This window comes from Battus philenor, unplaced genomic scaffold (genome assembly GCF_028537555.1).
Source record: "Battus philenor isolate CCGP_79_NKW_IND1 unplaced genomic scaffold, ilBatPhil1.0.hap1 SCAF_4, whole genome shotgun sequence".
NCBI lineage: Eukaryota > Metazoa > Arthropoda > Insecta > Lepidoptera > Papilionidae > Battus > Battus philenor.
In genome coordinates, this window is record NW_027181704.1 from 9,609,524 (window position 1) to 9,628,901 (window position 19,378).

At 31.9% G+C, this 19,378-nt stretch overlaps 1 protein-coding gene across 1 annotated transcript in view; it reads right to left on the reverse strand.

Moving 5' to 3' along the window:
* Window positions 1-8,606: 8,606 nt before the first annotated feature.
* LOC137928972 (eye-specific diacylglycerol kinase-like) overlaps window positions 8,607-19,378 on the reverse strand; it is a 45,213-nt gene continuing 34,441 nt past the window's right edge. Inside the window, exons 2-4 of the mRNA XM_068771979.1 lie at window positions 12,491-12,678; window positions 10,490-10,633; window positions 8,607-9,401 (exon numbers count right to left, since the gene is read on the reverse strand). Coding sequence (XP_068628080.1) covers window positions 8,607-9,401; window positions 10,490-10,633; window positions 12,491-12,580 — 1,029 coding nt within the window. The 5' untranslated portion in view covers window positions 12,581-12,678. The remainder of the gene's footprint in view (window positions 9,402-10,489; window positions 10,634-12,490; window positions 12,679-19,378) is intronic.

Below are 19,378 nucleotides of genomic sequence, written 5' to 3' on the forward strand. Positions count from 1 at the left end.
AAATTTACAGGATAAGATACCAATTTAATAACAGTTGGCTCTTCAATGTTTAAGTAACAGATTTCCACGAAAACTAATCACGTTGCCGGAATAATTGTTGTATTCCGTCAACAATTTTTTCTGTAAAATTGTATCAAAGTATTTTCAAAATCTTTCACAGCTTGTTAGTCATTTAATCCCTAAAATTTAACATTAAAAAGGTTTAAATTTTACTTTTATTTATTTTTCTGTATAGGCCGATATGAAAAACGTAAAATGCTTTCTTCATAGGGGTTCTAACAAACTTTGGGAGTTAAATTTCAACATTATTCAACAATAAAAATTAACATTTAAAACGAAAACAGTAATTATTTTTATATCTAGCGCAATACGTAATGGGTGATTAGATATAGGCTTATAAGCTTTAAAGGATTGAATGTACGTCTCGTTTATCAGCCAAAAAATTTTAAACACACCTTTTTATAATCTTTTTTTATCTAATATAGGCGAAGCATTTGACCTTTGTCTCGACCGATATTAATCGATGACAAGTTCTATGATGGTTCATGCTTGCCTAGAAGAAACCTATTCACTCTTGTCTTGAAGATACCTTAGTCAGAATACGCTGGAAATAATAACGCTAGTAGATTGTTCCTTTTTTTGGACGCTTAATGCGGGTCGAAGGAATTTCAACAGTGTACGGATGTCGTGAATCGTGCGTTGCTCGATGAAAGAAAGGAGATGGGGGAATTATTTGGTGTAATTTGGCTGCACACTTTCCGAAATGCAATCTGTAAAATACTAATCACCCTGTAATCGCTCTGAAATATGGTACATTAATTGATTTTTTCTATTGTCTATTGTCTATATGCGATAGGCCATTCACTTCTGGCAGTACAAACTTTGTAAAGACAGACAGACGACAACAATATAACCAACCACCCTGTTACATATGTTTTTAATAAATGCTTTTGCATTCCTGTTCTATATTATAGTGAATATAATGAAGTGTAACAAATAAAATAAAAATGTAAATAATACCTTTTGACAGACACATGTTTTATCCTTTTAACTTAGCTTAACCGTTAACAACAACACAAGCAAACAAAGGAATAAGAAATTAAAAATAAAAAAGGCCTTAAGTGCTTTAATAAGCAATAGTCAGAAGCGCGAAAAAAGGTGGAAAAACTAAAGTAAGCTTGTAAAGTAAGCCTGCTTGCGGGATAAACTGTTTAGAACTTTAGACTCATGTTAAATTGAAATGAAATTTCTTTATTCTCACGAGTTGATTTTATTTGTAAAAAAATGTTTCCTCTACTTGTTTAGAATTCGGCGTAAATTTTACATTTACCTTTCTTCAATTTAATTAAAGAAAACTATATAAGATGCTTAAAAAATACTCTTCAAAATTATTAATAATATTATACCAATAAAGTTTAAGGCTTCTAAAAATATCATTTTTTTGAAACTTCATCACTAAAACTAATATTTAAAATGTTTTAAAATTTAACTATTTTAATTTTTCTGTAAGTCGTCTATATAATTAAAATATGACACACTGGAACATAAAATTAATAATGCCGACTAAATTATTTTTTTTAAACTTCTGACAAGTGGAAGAGTTTTAGTTTTCTTGTGCGTAGTGTCTACTCTGTAGTTACTTCGACACTCCATTCATTCATTTCATTTACTCATCAGGGAAAAATATCGATGGTTAAAAGATTACTATTGTGGATTTTTATGTTGTCTACATTACGGTAATTATATATGATAGTAGACGTGTTAATATACGCAAAATGTTAAATTTTATGCATACGATACGGAGCTGGACTGAAATACTACCTTCCATTGTTTTGCAACTCTTGTAATAAACAGAGTAACTGGTTAACTTTCGGACTTTTTGTAGTAATACAGCTCCGTGTTCTTCAGCGCTAGTGTCTGTGTAAAATTCCGTCTCAAGTAGAGGAGTGTAAATATGAAGTACAGGTGTTACATAAGTAGTTACATAAAGCATTGTTTAGCTCAGTAAGAGCCTTTTCATATTGTCATCCAAAATGAATTCTGTATCCTTCTTCCAGAGATTCGTTAATGTTCTTGCTAAATCTGACGTATATGCTCGACCGTATAATTTTTTCCTCCGTCCGATCTCTAATTTGTCCATCAAAAATTTTGATTTCCAGATTTGAATGTCTGCGGATTTTGATGGATTGATACATCATCGGTAAGTATTATTTTCAATTCAACACTACTCTTCTTTGTTCTTCATTAGGTTTATGATTTTATAACTATATTTTTATTTCTTCCGCATGTTTTGTAACGTTTAAATTATATTGTTGTTATTTATTTTTCCTTTATTATGTCAAAGTTAAATGTAAAATTTTCTTTACTGAAATGGCTTCTGCGGTGAAATCCCAAATAAAATATTTTCGAGTATCTCATTAACAGGTACATCAGAGTCTTGCACAACGTGAAGTGTGATTTTAGTGAAACAGTCATCAATATGCAAAGTAGCGGTTAGGATTCCTATAACCCAATAGAAGTAGCATTGAATGTTATTTTGTCATCTTCTAGCCTCAGGCAGGGTTATTAAGTTGATCTATATTCATTTATGTACATATATATATATATATATATATATATATATATATATATATATATATATATATATATATATATATATATATATGTATGTATATATCTAAAATTTCGAAAGAAGATTTATCGTCTTCTGTCTTTTTCTTAATCTTCAACGTCTTCATGGGTTCATTATATTATATTTATTTACAGATATATATAAACACTATTGATCGTTAGTCGCAAGATCAGGCTGTCACTAAGACGATAGTGTATACGAAACGGTAAGTAAACGTCTTTATAGATATAATTTTTTTAATACGTAAAAGTACAAAGCACTTCTCAAGTCGCTGTGAGAACCTATCCAGTGTAATTTTACAGAAAGTTATTGATCTTTATTACATCGATTAAAGGTACATTTTAATTTGAAATTATAATAATGCTCTAAATTTTTAGTTAAAAATTCACAAAGGCGATGGAATTTATTAAAAATTTTATAAATAACATTCAAATTACCCTTATTTGTTAATTTGTTAAATTGTTAATATTAATAAACATAAGTCAAAAGAACTTTGAGACAACAGAAAGAAGTGTTTAATATTCAAGAAAAAAAATGTGTAGCTCTCGGAGTACGCCGTAATAAATTCACTTTATGAAATGAAATTTTGTACACTAAATAAAATTATTAATGGAGAGAAGAGAAAACATACTTCAGGCTTTTATTTTTAGAATAATTATAAAACAAACATAAGAGTGTATCAGATTTTTAAAAACAATCTAAAAATTATCATCTCTAATTTAAATCACCACTTCATTACTTCCAAATTAGCCTTTATTTAATTGTCCAAAATATATTTCTAATGTAAAATCTTTGGGTTCGTAAGATCTTCGTAAGTTTTATGGGGATTTTTTGTATTTCGGTTACGTTACAATATATAATCTTAATTATTAATTAATTAAACATGGTAAAGTCATGTAAAAGATATGAACAATTTTATAACATAATGATATTTAAAACTATTAAGATGTGTGATAACAAGACTGGCGAATGAGGTCAAATCGGTTATAATCTGAAGTATTCGTAGGTAAACCACGACTGACCAACATTGCGCGGTTTAATAACGTAATTCTATAAAGAAATATCTAATTACAACAGATATGTAAATATATATCTGTTGTTATTTGATATTTCTTTTCATAGTCATAGTCAGTCAGTAGTAGAAATCATAATACTTGATATGTATTTATAATATTATTATACTCCGTGATTAACAGTTTCAAATAGTAATCGAAAAAGCTTTTATGGTTTTGTTTGCTAATATTTATAAAAAAATATATTTCACTGTTCTTATCGTAACAATTATCTTATTTTGAAACTGCCTTCAGAATTATAATAATGGTAAAATATTTTTAAATGTTTTAAATAACAAGATTTAAAAATTGAAACATTAAAAAATTACGAAAATTAGGCTTGTGAATAATAAAAAAAACCTCAAATGGTTTAAGACCTTATTTGTAATAAAATTAATACTACAAGGTGTGATCAAAAAATACAGTGAACGTATTTTAATACCAGGAACTACTGAATCTACGTCCATTTAAATGAATTCATATTCTGATTAAATGAGAAACTGAGGAAATTTAAACAAGTTGCGACTTGCCTAGCTGTAACATCTGGAAGCGCGAGATCATATTAGCTTGTTTTGTTGCGCATCATTAATAAAACAATGCGTCAAAATTAAGTATTGTTTTAAGTTGATAAAAAGTGCCAATAAAGCTCAGGTAATAGTGTATGGTAATAATGTGCTGACTTTGAAGACTGTTTATATGAACGACTAAGAAGCGGGAATGAATCGGTTGAGTATGAGCAAAGGTCGGAGCGTTCTTCGACCACAAAAACCGAAGAAAAATTCCAAAGAGTAACAAAAATATTTCGATGAAACAGGCGATTGATTCGCGTGCTAGCCGAAAATCGAAACGTCTCCTTCGTGACCCCATGTCACAATATATCCAGAAAATAACCAACGGTTTCCTGTACCATCACGAAAATACACTGTGCCGCATATCGCTACTCATTCATGAGTTTTTGACAAGAAAAAATATGTCTATCCGCCTTACTCTCCGGATTTAGCACTATGCGATTTCTGGCTTCCTAAAAATGAAAACCGTGCTGAAAGGAAACCGTTTTGTCAAATCCCAGATATTGAAAGAGTTACGACGGAGCAGCTGAAGAGCCTTTCGAAAGAAGCATTTCAGAAGTGCTGCCAATCGTGGAATCAACTTTGGGATAAGTGTATCGCTAGCCAAAAAGTGTACTTTTTGGCTAGCGATACACTTATTCTTGTACTTAATGGAGATTAATTTAAATTTGATATAAACTTAATACTTTATTCGCAATAAAATTAATTACTATATCTTGTTAATCATACCTCCTATACAAAAAACCTGAAACATAAAACTTGTGAATAACACGCTCCAAGAACCGCAGTTTGTGAAAAGAATATTGGCAATTCGATTGAAATAAAAAGTTACTTGAAAATTTACAAGTCATTGAATCGGTAATAATCACCTAACCGATGTTTAACGGTTCCTCGATCTAATTACATCAACTTGTAGAGTTTTTGACTTGGGAAAATTTCTTATGTAATTTCTAAAATAAAATTACGATAGTCTAAATGACAATCGTAATTTTATTTTATGTGAAAAAAAATTACCCTTGAACGATGGTTTTTAATGATTTATCTGATTTTTGTTATTGCTTTGTTCTGCTTAACATGGAGACTGTTATAAAATTTGCAATAAATATTGATTAAGAGACTATCTTTCTCATAGAAGTTTATTGAAATCTAAAATTTTTATTAAGGATATGCTTATATATTGTAATAAAGATTGAAAGGATTCTTTAAGACTTCAATTGAAAAGAGACATGTCATATGGACCTATGGAACAAACAAAATCGCAGATTTCGATTAACATATAATAAACATCTAGAAGTAGTAAAACATATATTTTACATGAATTTGCTTGATGTGGTAGTAGCGAGCTTTTGTTGGCATTAAAGTCGTCGAAGTTGCTGTATGTACACGTTATCATAATATATATTATTAAAAAAGTCGTGAATCTTTTCCTTGAAAATTCATCAAAAAGATCTCCTTAATTTAATAATATTAACATAAACAAAATTTAACGACACATGTTTTATTAACAAATTAAACTATTATTTTGTACTAAGATAACAAAACATCGAATGCCACTTACTGACATTCAATGTTTTCTTTTCATAAAATCTGAAACAGAGCAATTCTAGGCCATTAAGAGAAATTACTGGGCAACAAAACATGTCCTCTAGACGAAGGTTACAAACTACTACGTGGGATTTAGTATTTCAAAATTCTTAGTAATAAAATATTATTAGGGATGAAAGGCGCTCTTGGCTTGTAACTTTGTTGTATGAATGACATGCTTAACTAAATAGTTTTAACTCCAGATGTTAATTCTAAAATTATTAATTGTATTCATAATGACTTTTTTTTTCTTTCCAGGATCTGTCAGGAACAGACGCCATTTTAAATTTCTAATTTTCCAACCTCATACAAAGTCGCTATTCAAATTGTCAGCGAGTAAATGAAGAAGAGTTTTCTAAAGGCTTACGTCAGCACGCACGTCGTTTCTATTTTTGTCTTTAAAAATGGTTATAATGGCAACCGTGAACTGTTTTCTTCACAATAACTTTTCATTTAATTATCTTCTTTACTTGAATTAAGTTATTGTTAATAAATTACAATTTAAATTCACTCTTTTTAGAAAACATTAATTGTTAATGATTATTTTTGAACGGTATTTGCTTAAAAACTGTGGACTAAATAGTTCTTATGCAAAGCACTAGCTATAATTACAACAAGAACACTATAAACCTCTGAAACTGTGTCTCATTTAGTGGAAAGGAGCCCATCTCACAGTTCATTTCGTTTTACATTACGCTCATTGTTAAGAAAAAAGACTATGAATATTACGAGCTTTTCATTATTTTCTCCAAAAAAAAATATTAAAGAATCCATTACTCTTTGCGCAATTTCTTCGTTTAAAAAACTTTGTTGTCATTACTAATTTTCATTGATAAATTATTTTTAATACTAAAAAAAAAACCTAAACTGAAAGAGCAAGTAGGTAATGTATCTATGTAATCTTCATAAACAATTTGCATAATTTAATTGGTATTTAGTTAAATGAGCGAAAAACTAAATTATTCCAACAAGTAGAAAGTATGAACATTACATTTTAATGATACTTATTCATGAAAACTTTAATTGTGTCTTGTAAAATAAGGATTAAGATTTCAGTGATACACTTTACATAAATATTCCTAACGAAATCGCTCTATCTGTCGAGAAACACAAATTAAGCAAGGACATCGTTTCGGACATGCAGAGATTTAACGTGAAATTATTAAATTTACGAATATCTATTTTCATTTAAAAAATGAAGAAAGATAGTATCGTATATTATTCTAAATACATAGATACGGCAGGGAATTACTTTTTGTTTTTAATTAATCTGATCAAATATAAAAAAGTTCACATTCATGCAAATACCCATGGAGAAGGCAATGCCCGGGATTTCTCTACGATGTCGATTCAGAAATGAGAAGGTTTGTAGATGAACAAAAGAGCCCAGCAACACGGCAAGTTAAAGTGGCGTTGGTCAGGCCTATCCCCCCCCCCCCCCCCGTCCAGTTGAAAATCTGTAGGGGGACCTAGGTGCAGCATTGGACGTCTTTCGGCTGAAATCATTATGACGATGTATAAATTATAGAAATTGTTTCATTTTTGCCTCAGCTGATAAATTGTTCAAATACTTTATAGCACGGCAATCGATTTTTGCAAACAAAAGAACAAAATGCACATCAAAAGGAGGTTTCCTAAGGAATTTAAAGTAGAATGAAGGAAAACGGAAGGCGGAATAAAATTATAGATTCCTGACAATGAAGTCCTTAAGGAATTATGACATGACGTCGTCTTAAGATGCAACCTATAAAAGAGAGACTATCTCGATGCTGCTTTATAACTAACAAGATCGACGGCTTTGGCCGTCATAGTCCATAATTATCAGATTAGATAGCATACTAAATGTAGAAATAGAATTTAACTCTCGTTCATATCTGCACCTTAAATGGTGTGTTTACACAAAGTCAAAAGCAAATTCGAAACAAATTTTTGTCGCAGTTTGCAACATTTACAAGCTTCTTACAAGTATGATTCCATAAGATAAACAACTCAAGGCACAAACAAGGTAAACAGGTTTGGCGACGAATACTTGCGTCTCTATATAAATTTATTTATAATCTGATAATAGCAGGCCGAAGTTCGGTCCACTCAAATACCCCCGAATCGGAACGAAATATATTTCGAAGCAATATTACGGTTACCAAACCAACGTCCGAAGCCTTTGTATCCAGTCACACCATCGAGTGGATCTTAAGTAACCTAAGAGCTTTGCGACGTTCCAATAACGTAATGTAACAGGATTAGGCTAAGCGCCTTCCGCGCTCTGACATCCCATACTCGTTGAAGTACATGTCAACTAGAAAACTTATATGTACAACATAACCCTAATCCGAGGTGTAAGAGTATTTTTTTTACTTGTAAAATCAGCCGAAAAATTCTTACATGCGGATTTCAGTAATACAAATTCCGTTTCTTTTCTAAAATTTGTCGGTACATATCTAAAACTTCTCAAACTAAGTAATGACTTACAAAGTAAACCATCCTGTCCAAGAAAGTCCCGTTTCAATGTTTACTGGGTCCCTCCTATTAACTATAAGTTTTATCACTGAGCAAACTGTGCATTTTTTATTAGCCGTGATCAACAGAAGTTAAATACTAAAGCTACTAAAATAATGATCCTTGGACTATATTTAGACAATTATTACTCTTCATTTGTAATTTTAAGTAACCCGTATCTGTTTTTTAATTTTTTTATCAACATTCAGTATTAATCTTAAACGTTAGAAAAAATTTAATAAAGAGAACGGAAAAGTACGCCACTATTAGAAACTAAAAAATAAAATAAAAGATCAACGAAAAATTAACAAATTTATTGATTTTTTTCTTTTGTACTGACCTTTCATCAAGAGGATGTAAAACAATAGGCACAGTTTCTTCGGGCAGCTGGTGTTGCAATGGTGATGGTGCTTGCGAAGAACTCAATGCAAGTGCTTTATAACGGCTTTGTTCGGCTGTAGGTAACACAATGTCCACTGAACGGGAACGTAAACTAGTTCCGGGCACTGTCAGCGAAACACCGACGTCTCCTATTTCTTCCGCACGCGCTCCCCCGGAGACTTTCGAGAAACACGAATCGACAGAGGCTGCACGGTCTCGTTTTAATTCAGGTACAGCTAAATAAATGTCGTGGACAAAACTATCTCTGACAGTGTCATTTGCATCTTGTTCCGACGCCCGCACATTTTCAAGAGAACTTCCAGTGGGTTCAACAAAGAAAGCTTCTTGTCGAGATATAGACTTCCGTCTAGGTGGTACTACGGGTGGTTCATCAATTGGCGGTTGTAATTCAAATGATGGTGCACCCGGTGACGGTGGTGGAGATTGTAGTAGGGGTGGTGGCAAAAGGGTTTTCGTAGGTTGAACTGGCGCTAACTGAACTCTTGGAGAATCAGATTCACTCTCTTCATCATCATCATCATCTTCGGCTGACGAAGATACGGTTGGTCGTTCAGGTGTAAGACGTTCTTCGCTTTGCCGAGCCAGCCATGTTTCCATGTGACGACAATGAACGCATGGCGGCGGCGTTCCTTTTCCGGATCGACGCCTTGACCAAAGTCGTGGTACCTGACAAAACAAGTAATGAATTTATGCAACCCTTAATTTTTAATTTATTTTTTGATGATGAAAATGACGGCAATAATAGATAGTAATAATTAGATTAAAAACTGTTTTAAAAGAATAAAAATCTTTTTGCCTATTTATTTCGTGTTGTAACTCTCCAGTGATGCCAAAACTGTTTGTAAAAGACACTAAAAGAATCACAGTTAAAAATAGAATCTTTAGCATTAAATATCTAAGAAGAGATAAAATCGGATTAGAATCACATTTTATGTCTGGGTCGTATTGAAATTATTTTTGTACGTCACAGTAATAATATTGGATTTATGAAAACTTGAAGATATTATTTATCAATATTCTTTTAATGTAAACAATGAATATCCGAAGAGAAATTTAAATTTCTTTTAGTATAATTAAACATCAAATTCCTATTAATGAAAAAGAAGCTAATAGATTTCGTTTTAAAATATTATTTATTTCGCTGATAATATTGTACAGGTGGGCCATAACAAATATCACTTTTGAAAATAATATAAAAATGCATGTTGTGCTTTTGATGAATACATATTTTTTATTACTAAACATAGAAAAAAAGTAATACTATTATTGAAAATTACATCGTCAAGTTATACTTCACATCTTCGAGAACATTTTTTTAAAACGATACGGATGGTTTTAAAGAACCCGCAGTGCAAGTTAAAACTATTGGAATCGGCTTCATTTCTTTACAAATATTTTGTTTTAATTCAGCAAGTTTTTTCGAAGAGATGCAGAAGACTATACATGAGATTTCCCCATAAAAAAATATATAGGCGCCAAATTTGGACTTCGTTGTGCCCACTCACATTTCTTTTCGATATTACTTTTCTTTGCAACATTTTTTGTAAGACGTCCATGCTGGTATTAGGTGTGTGACAAGTGACCCCGTTAAGCCGGAACTAAGCTGAGATTATTGAGCTCTTGAAGCTTTGGTTTTAAGAAGTTATTTAAAAATCAATAGTTGGCGTTATTATGGCCCACCCTGTAAAATTTGCTTGTCTTGTTAAGAATACTGAATACAAAAAAAATCTTTAGTAAACAATTTCTGTACTTACTTCAAGATAAGTACCGGAGTCGTCGGATCCTGCTGAATCAAAAGAGCGGCTCCGCCCGCCATGTTGCGGCACGGAAAGCAAAGTGCCTGTGCCCGAGCTGCGAGCTGCTTCTAATTGAATCTCATCGAATGAAGCAGATCGCACCTACGACAAATAAAATACAAGTCAATACTTTCACGCAGTACAGCATGTAAAATTGCAAAATGTTGAAATAAACAATCCTATTATTTAAGCTTTTATTATTTAATCAAAGAATATCAAGATTCCACATCGACCTTAATTTGTTATCAAGCCAAGTCTACGCACTGCTTTGGTCTCCTTTACTATAATGATAAATACTTTTCTTTAACATGAAATGTTAACCTTAATACTCTACCGAAGGTCTCAAATATGTTGAATAATAATATTTTATTATCATTAATAGCACAATGAAAGATTGTACGACCAGCACTACAGTACGGCCGTAAAAGCTGTACCGCGCGTTAGGTAATTAGCTATATTTAACGCGTGGTGCATCGCGGTCGGACTATACCTAAAAAATGTCAAGCTTTTAAATAACTTAACTGACATAGTTTATTTTTTTATATTTTATACTAAATAAAAGCAAAATTTACAAAAGTAATGGAATTCTTCTAAATACTCTTATTTTGAATAGCGCGATTATTTTTATACTTAATTAATTACTTAGGAGGGGAAAACAAAAAGTTTTAATGTGCCATTAGAGAAATCGGTTCATTAAGTCCACCCGGGTTTAACCAAAATACTATCTAAAATAGAAGCTTAAATAATCAACGCTATTTATTTAGGACGTGATAATGAGATCGAAGAGTAACGATGAATTGTGTTTATGGACGTAGTAGTTCATATTTACTAAAGGGACTAATCAGAATTTCATTTCAAATATTTTTGTATCATATATATTAATTAATTATTCTAACCTAAGATGTGTAAAGTATCAGTTGAATCATTTAATTGTACTTTTAGGGCAAACAAAAGTACCTAAATATCATGTTTAACGCTTAACGTTTTTAAGTTTTAAGTACGAATACGACGCAAAATGCATATTTATTCCATTAAGAAACTTTGCTTTCATAAAAAAATATAAAATGAAAACTGTATTAACTTTTGAAGCGAATTATGTCTTCTATAAGTGAATCTATATAATTTTAATACAATTACTATTAAACTAAAAACACAATTTGATTTATTACAGTGTAAATATAAAACCTAAACCTAAAAATCTTGAAATTTTTTTTTAAATTTAAGAATGTCGTTATACAGAAGCTAAATTAAATAGTAGTTCTATTAAATAGTATTATCATCATCATCATTTCAGCCGTAGTACGTCTATTACAGACTGGACAAAGGCCTCCATAGAGTCTAAAAAGGACCGATAGAAAGCGGCCTGCATCCAGAGACTTTCGACGACCTTAACAAGACAGTCTACAGATTGACGACCTAAGTATAGCGACCGACGATGCACAATCGAGAATAGAACGGTATCTCTATATCATCTTTTTGCGCGGTTCCATGAAAGAATTGTAAATTGGTAATGATAAAGACGCATGGGATAGCATTTCTAGAGTCGCAAAGACTTCTCGTTTGTGGGCGTGTGGATCCGTCAGCGTTTTTAGCATAAGTTTTATGAGATTAAAATTTTTTGAACCTAAATTTGGGACAAATAGCTTAGCATCTAGATGGAAGAAGAGATAAAAGAATAGTATAGAATGAAAAGCTTGAAGATTGCTAATGAAAATGAAATATAAAAGGTAATGGCGTCTTTGACACATCGAGGCTGCTCTGTGTATAGATAATAAATTTTAGTTGTATAAATAATAAATTATTTAAACACACAAACTGTGTGGGACGAATAGCTCTCTTTCTAGATTGATTGGCAACCTTAGTACAGCGGCCTGTAGAGAGTGGACTATGGGAAATATAATGGCATTGAGTGGAATCTTTGTAGGTTGATTATCCTGATGAAATATATAAGATTCAGACCTGCTTGGGCACTTCGAGGCTGCTCTGTGTCTTCATGTCTGCGGGCGTGGGGGTCCGTGAGCGTTTGAATGTGGTGCGCAGTCTCTGCATAGCGGGCGGGGCGGGCTGCGCGAACGCTGCTCATGTCGCGGCCCCGCCCCGCCGCCGCAAGCGCTCTGTCCCTTGCAGCACGCGCACCGACCTCAAAACTACAATACACACAATATAATCAAACAATTTCAAATCAAAACTAAACCTTAACTGCCACTATATTCTAGTATCACTATACTCAACTCTTGATCTAACAAATATCAAACTAAAAAAAATGTTAAAAATATAGAATATAAGAAAATTAACGAGTAACGCCAATATTTCATCTTGACAAAATAAATAAATCTTTTGTGGGTTTAAGTGAAAGTATGCAAATATAATAAAGTTCCACGCCTTTTTTTAGTGTAGAATCTAAATACATAATTAAATCCTATTACAGCTTTCAAGTGTTTTTAGGTAACGAAATGTGTGGAACTCGTTTTGTTGATTCATTTGGTTGATGTTATAATGTATACGCCAAACATTGTTAGTCAACGGGTGGCGATCAGATTTAATGCCTATATATTTTTTTAATTTCTTTTGATTATTACTGTGTTGTTTAATTAATATGACACGACCGTGACAACAGGCCTATGGTAGCTCAGCGTCTCGCATCTCATTCGTGGTCCCATGGTCCTCTAACACACATAGCGGGACACCGTTCTGTTCGAAACAACTGAAGAATCTTAATAGAATGTGAATTTTTCATATTGCCTTATTGTGTACTCAGTCCATTTTATCTTTGCGAAATTTATCTGTAGTAAAAACTGGTTATCAATGAATCTAAATATCTTCAACGAAATGTAACCTGCAACGTTATGCGTCATACATCTTTAGGGCTCTGTTATAACTTATTTATCAGCGATGCTTCTAAATTATGCACACAATGTTACACAGAGTAGTCGGTATTTCTCACACAGAGTGGTTACATCACAGTTCACTTACAATTTTAATATTTTTGTGTATAAATATTTAACTGTCTCATTCATTATTATTTTTTCATTATTGATAATTTTTAAAAATTTATCCTGTATTCATAACAAAATGAAACATAAAAGGCTGTCAACTGCAAAAATTGTAAATGTTATTTACAAATGCATTGTGCGACAGTGGCCGTGTCCATTTTAACGTGTTTTCCCTCGTCACAAAACTTACAACTAAACATAAAAATAGCGGTATGTTTTATCTGGTGTAGGAATATACCGAATAAAACAAAAAAAGATCTATCTAAACTATTTTGAAATAGATGTATTTGAAAATACATTAAAAATTGTAGGAGAATTATTATTTAAAATTTTTATTTAGAATAATAATTCTCCTACAATTATCTATAATGTTCTGTTAATATAGCGCAATAGATATACATTATCTTTAAAGTACCTCGACTACCTTAAAAACTAAGAATATATTAAAGCTCTTCCTAGGACAGTTGTGTGCTCGGGGACAAAGAACAGAATGAATGAATGGCGTAACTATGAAATGAGGAACTAACTTATCTTAGTTCATCATTTCATACTTAATATTATAAAACAAGAATAATCTTGTACTAGAGATTTGTTAGGTTTCGTTTTAATGGTAAATTCAAGAGAAGGGCTTTTCATAGCTTCCATTTGACTAAAAGAGTTATATCGTTTGACATTTCGACGTATATCATTAGAAAAAGTAATTTTCTATGTTAGGTAGTCACTACAAATTGCTACCCGATGTTTTTTTTATTATTATTTTGTCTGCACTGGTATATACAAATACATACAAGTTTTATGCTCATTTTGTGCCTTGTTCTTAACTTCGTTAGTTCTAATTTAAAACCTTAAAAATCCTTATAAATTTTGCAATATTTTACAGAGAAATGATGAAACGTTAGAAGGTATTATAATAGTAAGTCGTACTTGCAGGATATTTCTAGGATACTATAGTGACAACAGATGTATCTGTTGTTAATCACATTGCTGTTCCAGAGCGACGTAACTAAAGAATTGATTGTACTAAGCGCAGGTAAGGATAATTTTTGTTATTGACTAATACTCAGATATCCCGGTTTTAAGGACACAGAGCGATGAAGGCGTTTAGCTTGGACCACTTTTCTGAAACTAACTATAAGGGCTGCCACGGGAAAGAATATTCAGTTCAAACCGTTATACGGAATATTATTAATTAGATTAGGATTTGTATAATTAGATAATAGTTTTTCGTAGAACCATTACATATATTATAAATTTGTCTAATCACAGAAAAAAATAATACGTTGAACCTTTTCTTTCAATAATTATCTAAATGACCACCATTTCGATTTTTGCAGTCTTCGAAGCGAGTGTGAATACTTTCTAATACTGGTCGACAAAGGGCCCGCGAGATCGCTGACATTTCTTCGCTGATTTTTTCTTTCGATGGACGTAGCATATTTCATTTTTGGATGTAAATAAAAATAATAAATGGCGTCTGCTGAGGTTAGATTTGATTTCTTTGATGACCATGAGATGTCGATTCTTCTGGAAATCAGTTGAATGTGAGATAAGTATCTTCATCTTTTGCTGATCATAAAATTTGAATAGTGTCGAACACAAACGGAAATCTGCTGCACATTATCCGAGAAGTTTGCCGCCGGCTTGCTCGACATTTAGTCTTGGTCTCCTTTCTTAGAAACTCTTTATCCTTTACTTTATTACAGAAGCACTAGGTTACTTTCGTGTAAATTGTTTTAAACGTGAATTAAGCCTACCACAGTAATTAATGAACTGTTGTTTAATTTTTTTTTGTCACACAATAAGCACGTTCTGGTGTCACAAAGAAATCCATTGCGACTAAATTACGGAGAAAAGATCTAGTGTCAAAATCCCTTCCGAATACGCGACTAGTATTTGCTTGGGATGTAAGATTTAAATGTTAACGAATTGCCTGTTTTAGATTATAGGATTCAAATGAAGACAGAAGCACCCTCCTGTAAACGCCAAAACTCTTCGAGGGGGTGTTGGTGAGTCCAAAGGCAAATGGGAGGCGTTACGAAATACCTTTATTTTCATGAAAAAATATTTTATTCAGCCGTTTCTTGTTAAAAATATATAATTAACTATTTGATGAAAACTTCAGCACAGAAGCGCAGTGTAAGTATTTTGTAAATGAGGCAATAAATTTATAGTATCTGGATCAGAGATGACCTAAAGTGCTGCAATTGGTATCACAGTCTAATCACCATCAAATTCATGCTCACAGTCGTTTATCAAGCAATGGAGACAGCTATTCCCAGGATCTCTCTGCGAAGTTGAATCAGGCTTGAAGAGATCCAAGGACAAACAAAAGTACGCACACATAACAGTTGGCCACTGCAGACCCAAGATTTTGAAGCGTAACACTCTCGTAGTGGACAGACAACCTAGCTAAAATTGTCGGAAGTCGCCGAATGCAGGTCGCTTCCAACCGTTTATATCGGAAATTTATGTGAAGTACAGAAGTGCAGCTGAAATGATAATAATAATAATGATAAACAATTTTGTAAAAAGCATTAAATGTTCCTTAGGATTAGGCAGCCGCTTAACTCATGAGACGCTCCATGTAGTGCCCATTTCGGATCCTCGAAAGAGGATCTCTCAAAAAGGTATTGCTCAGCTTTGAATATTACAAAAACCTTTGATACATAGGTACAGTAAGGCGTATCACCTAACAATAGCGTAACATTTACCCTATTCATTATAAAAGAACATTTACCACACGAACACACAATAACATGTTTCTATTATGCGGTAATTATTTGAGATGACGTAACTCTTTCCAGGTCGTGTCGGAATAAATTTGCTCGTGCGTACGTCACCCCATTAATAATTATAGTGAATTTTTCGTTGCATGAATATTAATAAACCCATAAAATAGCAGCTATACTCTTGGTTAATATGTTATAAATATTTGTCGTGTTCATACTATATTAATGAGGGTCGTTAATATTTTATTTAAAAGAACGTTATACGAGTATGTGTCATTAACCAAATTTGTATTTTTAATGTACGTATATTCTTACTGTTTAGATACGTTTCACTTTAGTTACACATGATGGTTGGGTATGGGTGTAAAATCTTTAAAGGGCGAATACATAGCTGATTTGACAGCAAAAAGCATTACCGGATGTATAAAATGATCATTTAAAATCTGTATTGGAATGTGACAGGCCAGTAAAATTCAAAATATCTTTATTCAAGTGAGTATTTACATGCGCTTTTGAATCGTCGATTATTTTAACATTATAAATAGTAAGCTATTACCGCCTCGGAACGCTGATAAGTTTTAAAGCCAACTTCTTATAACGTATACTTATTTTTAATATTAAATAATCTGTATTTTAAATACGCTTCTTCTTATTATCATTACATTATTTATAATTTCTGAAACCATTGATTTTTGATAGGTACATACAAATGAGCTATACATTCAACACTTCAAAGCGTTTACAATCACAATGTATAAATAATATAGCATTATTTAAATCAGGATCAGGAAACTATGTTAAAATCATATCTACCGAAACTGCTATACCCACCTCATATATCGACCGCCGTTAAAGTTCGTAGCGACGGCGCTTATGCTTTTTTTTCTTCGCGCCGTGCTTTCCAAAGTTGCGGTATAGTAGTTTAGGTAGCACTACAGTGATTAAAAGTTTTAATAGTTGTATAATTGATAACCATAGCCAAAGAACGGATATTTGGACCCATATATACCTTATGTTAGCTTTTGACCTAATATAGAGAACATTTTAGTGTTTAAATAATCCCGGAATGAGCAAGTAAGTGAGACAAACATACCTAATGGTGCGCCAGCCAATAGTGTCTTTCATCGATGTATCCCTACTAATCCATTGAAGCGAACGCTCTAATTTATTGAACAAAATATATATTTTAGTTATAATATCATTATATTTTATATTATTATACATTATAGTACCAGTGACTAAAACTTAATTCCATAATTAATTTTTATTAAGGACATTAATTATCTTATAAATGAATCAACGTCGAATGGCGACATATCTGTTGTGCATAATTTGTTCTTTACAATTTTATACAGACACATTACTCTCGTCGTGGTAAAGAATCATGTTTGTTAAAGCCCTTAAATATTGCAGACGTTCGTACCCAGGAATAAACTTTTACAAACCGACAGTTCATATAGTCATTTTCAGTATAGAAGTAAATAAATTTTCTCAATCTCAGGTGTATTGAAGTTCAGACAATACCAATTCATCTTGAAAAACTAAAGTATACAACAACTGTATTTAACTAAACTTTTGCCATTAATCAACGTCAATATTTACGAGGCCTGTGCAAGCCTTTCGGAAAATTTTCACTAAACTAAGGCTGTCAAAATACTTGCGTTAACAATGATAATACAAAATCTAAATAATTAATAAATTATTCGTATATTTAAATGTAGTGTATTATTCAGAGGTATATTAATATAGGACTAAAAGGAAACAAGGGTTGACGCTGGAATGTGACAACTTGACGTTTCTAAATTTAAGCAGTAAGGTAAGGATAGTAGACTTATATGGTATTTTTTCTTTAGCCCCGTGGTCACTTTGACTTTTCACGAAACGGATAAATATGGTAAAACATTCATATTAAATCTTTGACGTATTCCATCTATTACATTTTTTTGTTTAGCACTAAAAATAACATTATAACGAGTCATCTTCAAAAGAATTACATTTTCTAAAAAAATATTTGTGTTGAGCTATCGGCTAAACTTTTACGTAAAAGAAATAAAATTGACCTACTTTGCTAGTATTTGATACAAAAGTTGTCATTCAATCAATTGTTGTTCAATTCATTTGATGTAATAATTTCGGAAACCTATACAAAGGTTTAGAACGGACAATTACTTCATTCAAATCTCCAATTTTAAGGCTGTGTTTAATCTATACCGTATCCAATCAAGATGATGCTATTAATATTTTTCATGACACATCAAACATTCAGACAACATAATAGTAAAACATTTCGATTCTTTGGTCTTTGATTCTACTATTTTCCTGTAGTTCTGTTTTGTTGTTACGTTTAATAATTCGCCATTTTTCTAATATGTTTTAGTTTTTTTTTTGTCAAAATTATAATAATAAGTTTGATAAATTACGTTTCTTACTACACCATCAATTAGCTTTTATCGATGTTGTATAATATTCCGTAACGTAGAGTGTGCACCAGAATATGGCTGCTATATGTTATAACTTTTTTAACTTAATTACACTGACGATATTATTTTACAGTGTGTTTGTACACATAAAATATGATGTAAAGCCAAGGGGCAATATGAGTACTACTAATAAATAGTTTATAAGAAGGCTATAAAAATATAGTTATACATATATAAAGGCGATTAAAAGAAACATCTAGTCAATAAAAATTTCAAATTAAAGTATATAATGCACATACAATTCATAATTATAATAAACAGTTATACTAGCCAAAACAAAGGAAAAAGTTTGAAAAGAAAAAAATGTCATGATAATCTATGTCACCCTGGATATACTTTCGAAAAGACGTTAAGCCGTAGTCAGTTCACCGATGTTGAAACAAAGGATAACCTTGGTCAAGAGTAGTCTTGCCCATATGGTCATATGAAGAGCCCATGTCGGAATAAGTACCTTACCTTAAATTATCATCATCATTTCAGTCGTAGTACATCCACTGTCTTCCCATAGATTTCCAATAGGTAGTATCACAATGTGCCGTACTCTGTACACTTCACAATCAAGTAAGTATTCTCCGTGAAGACAACAAGTATGTAAAGTCGGTACATATTATGCAACGCACTGACCTAATAAAACCCATATTATTA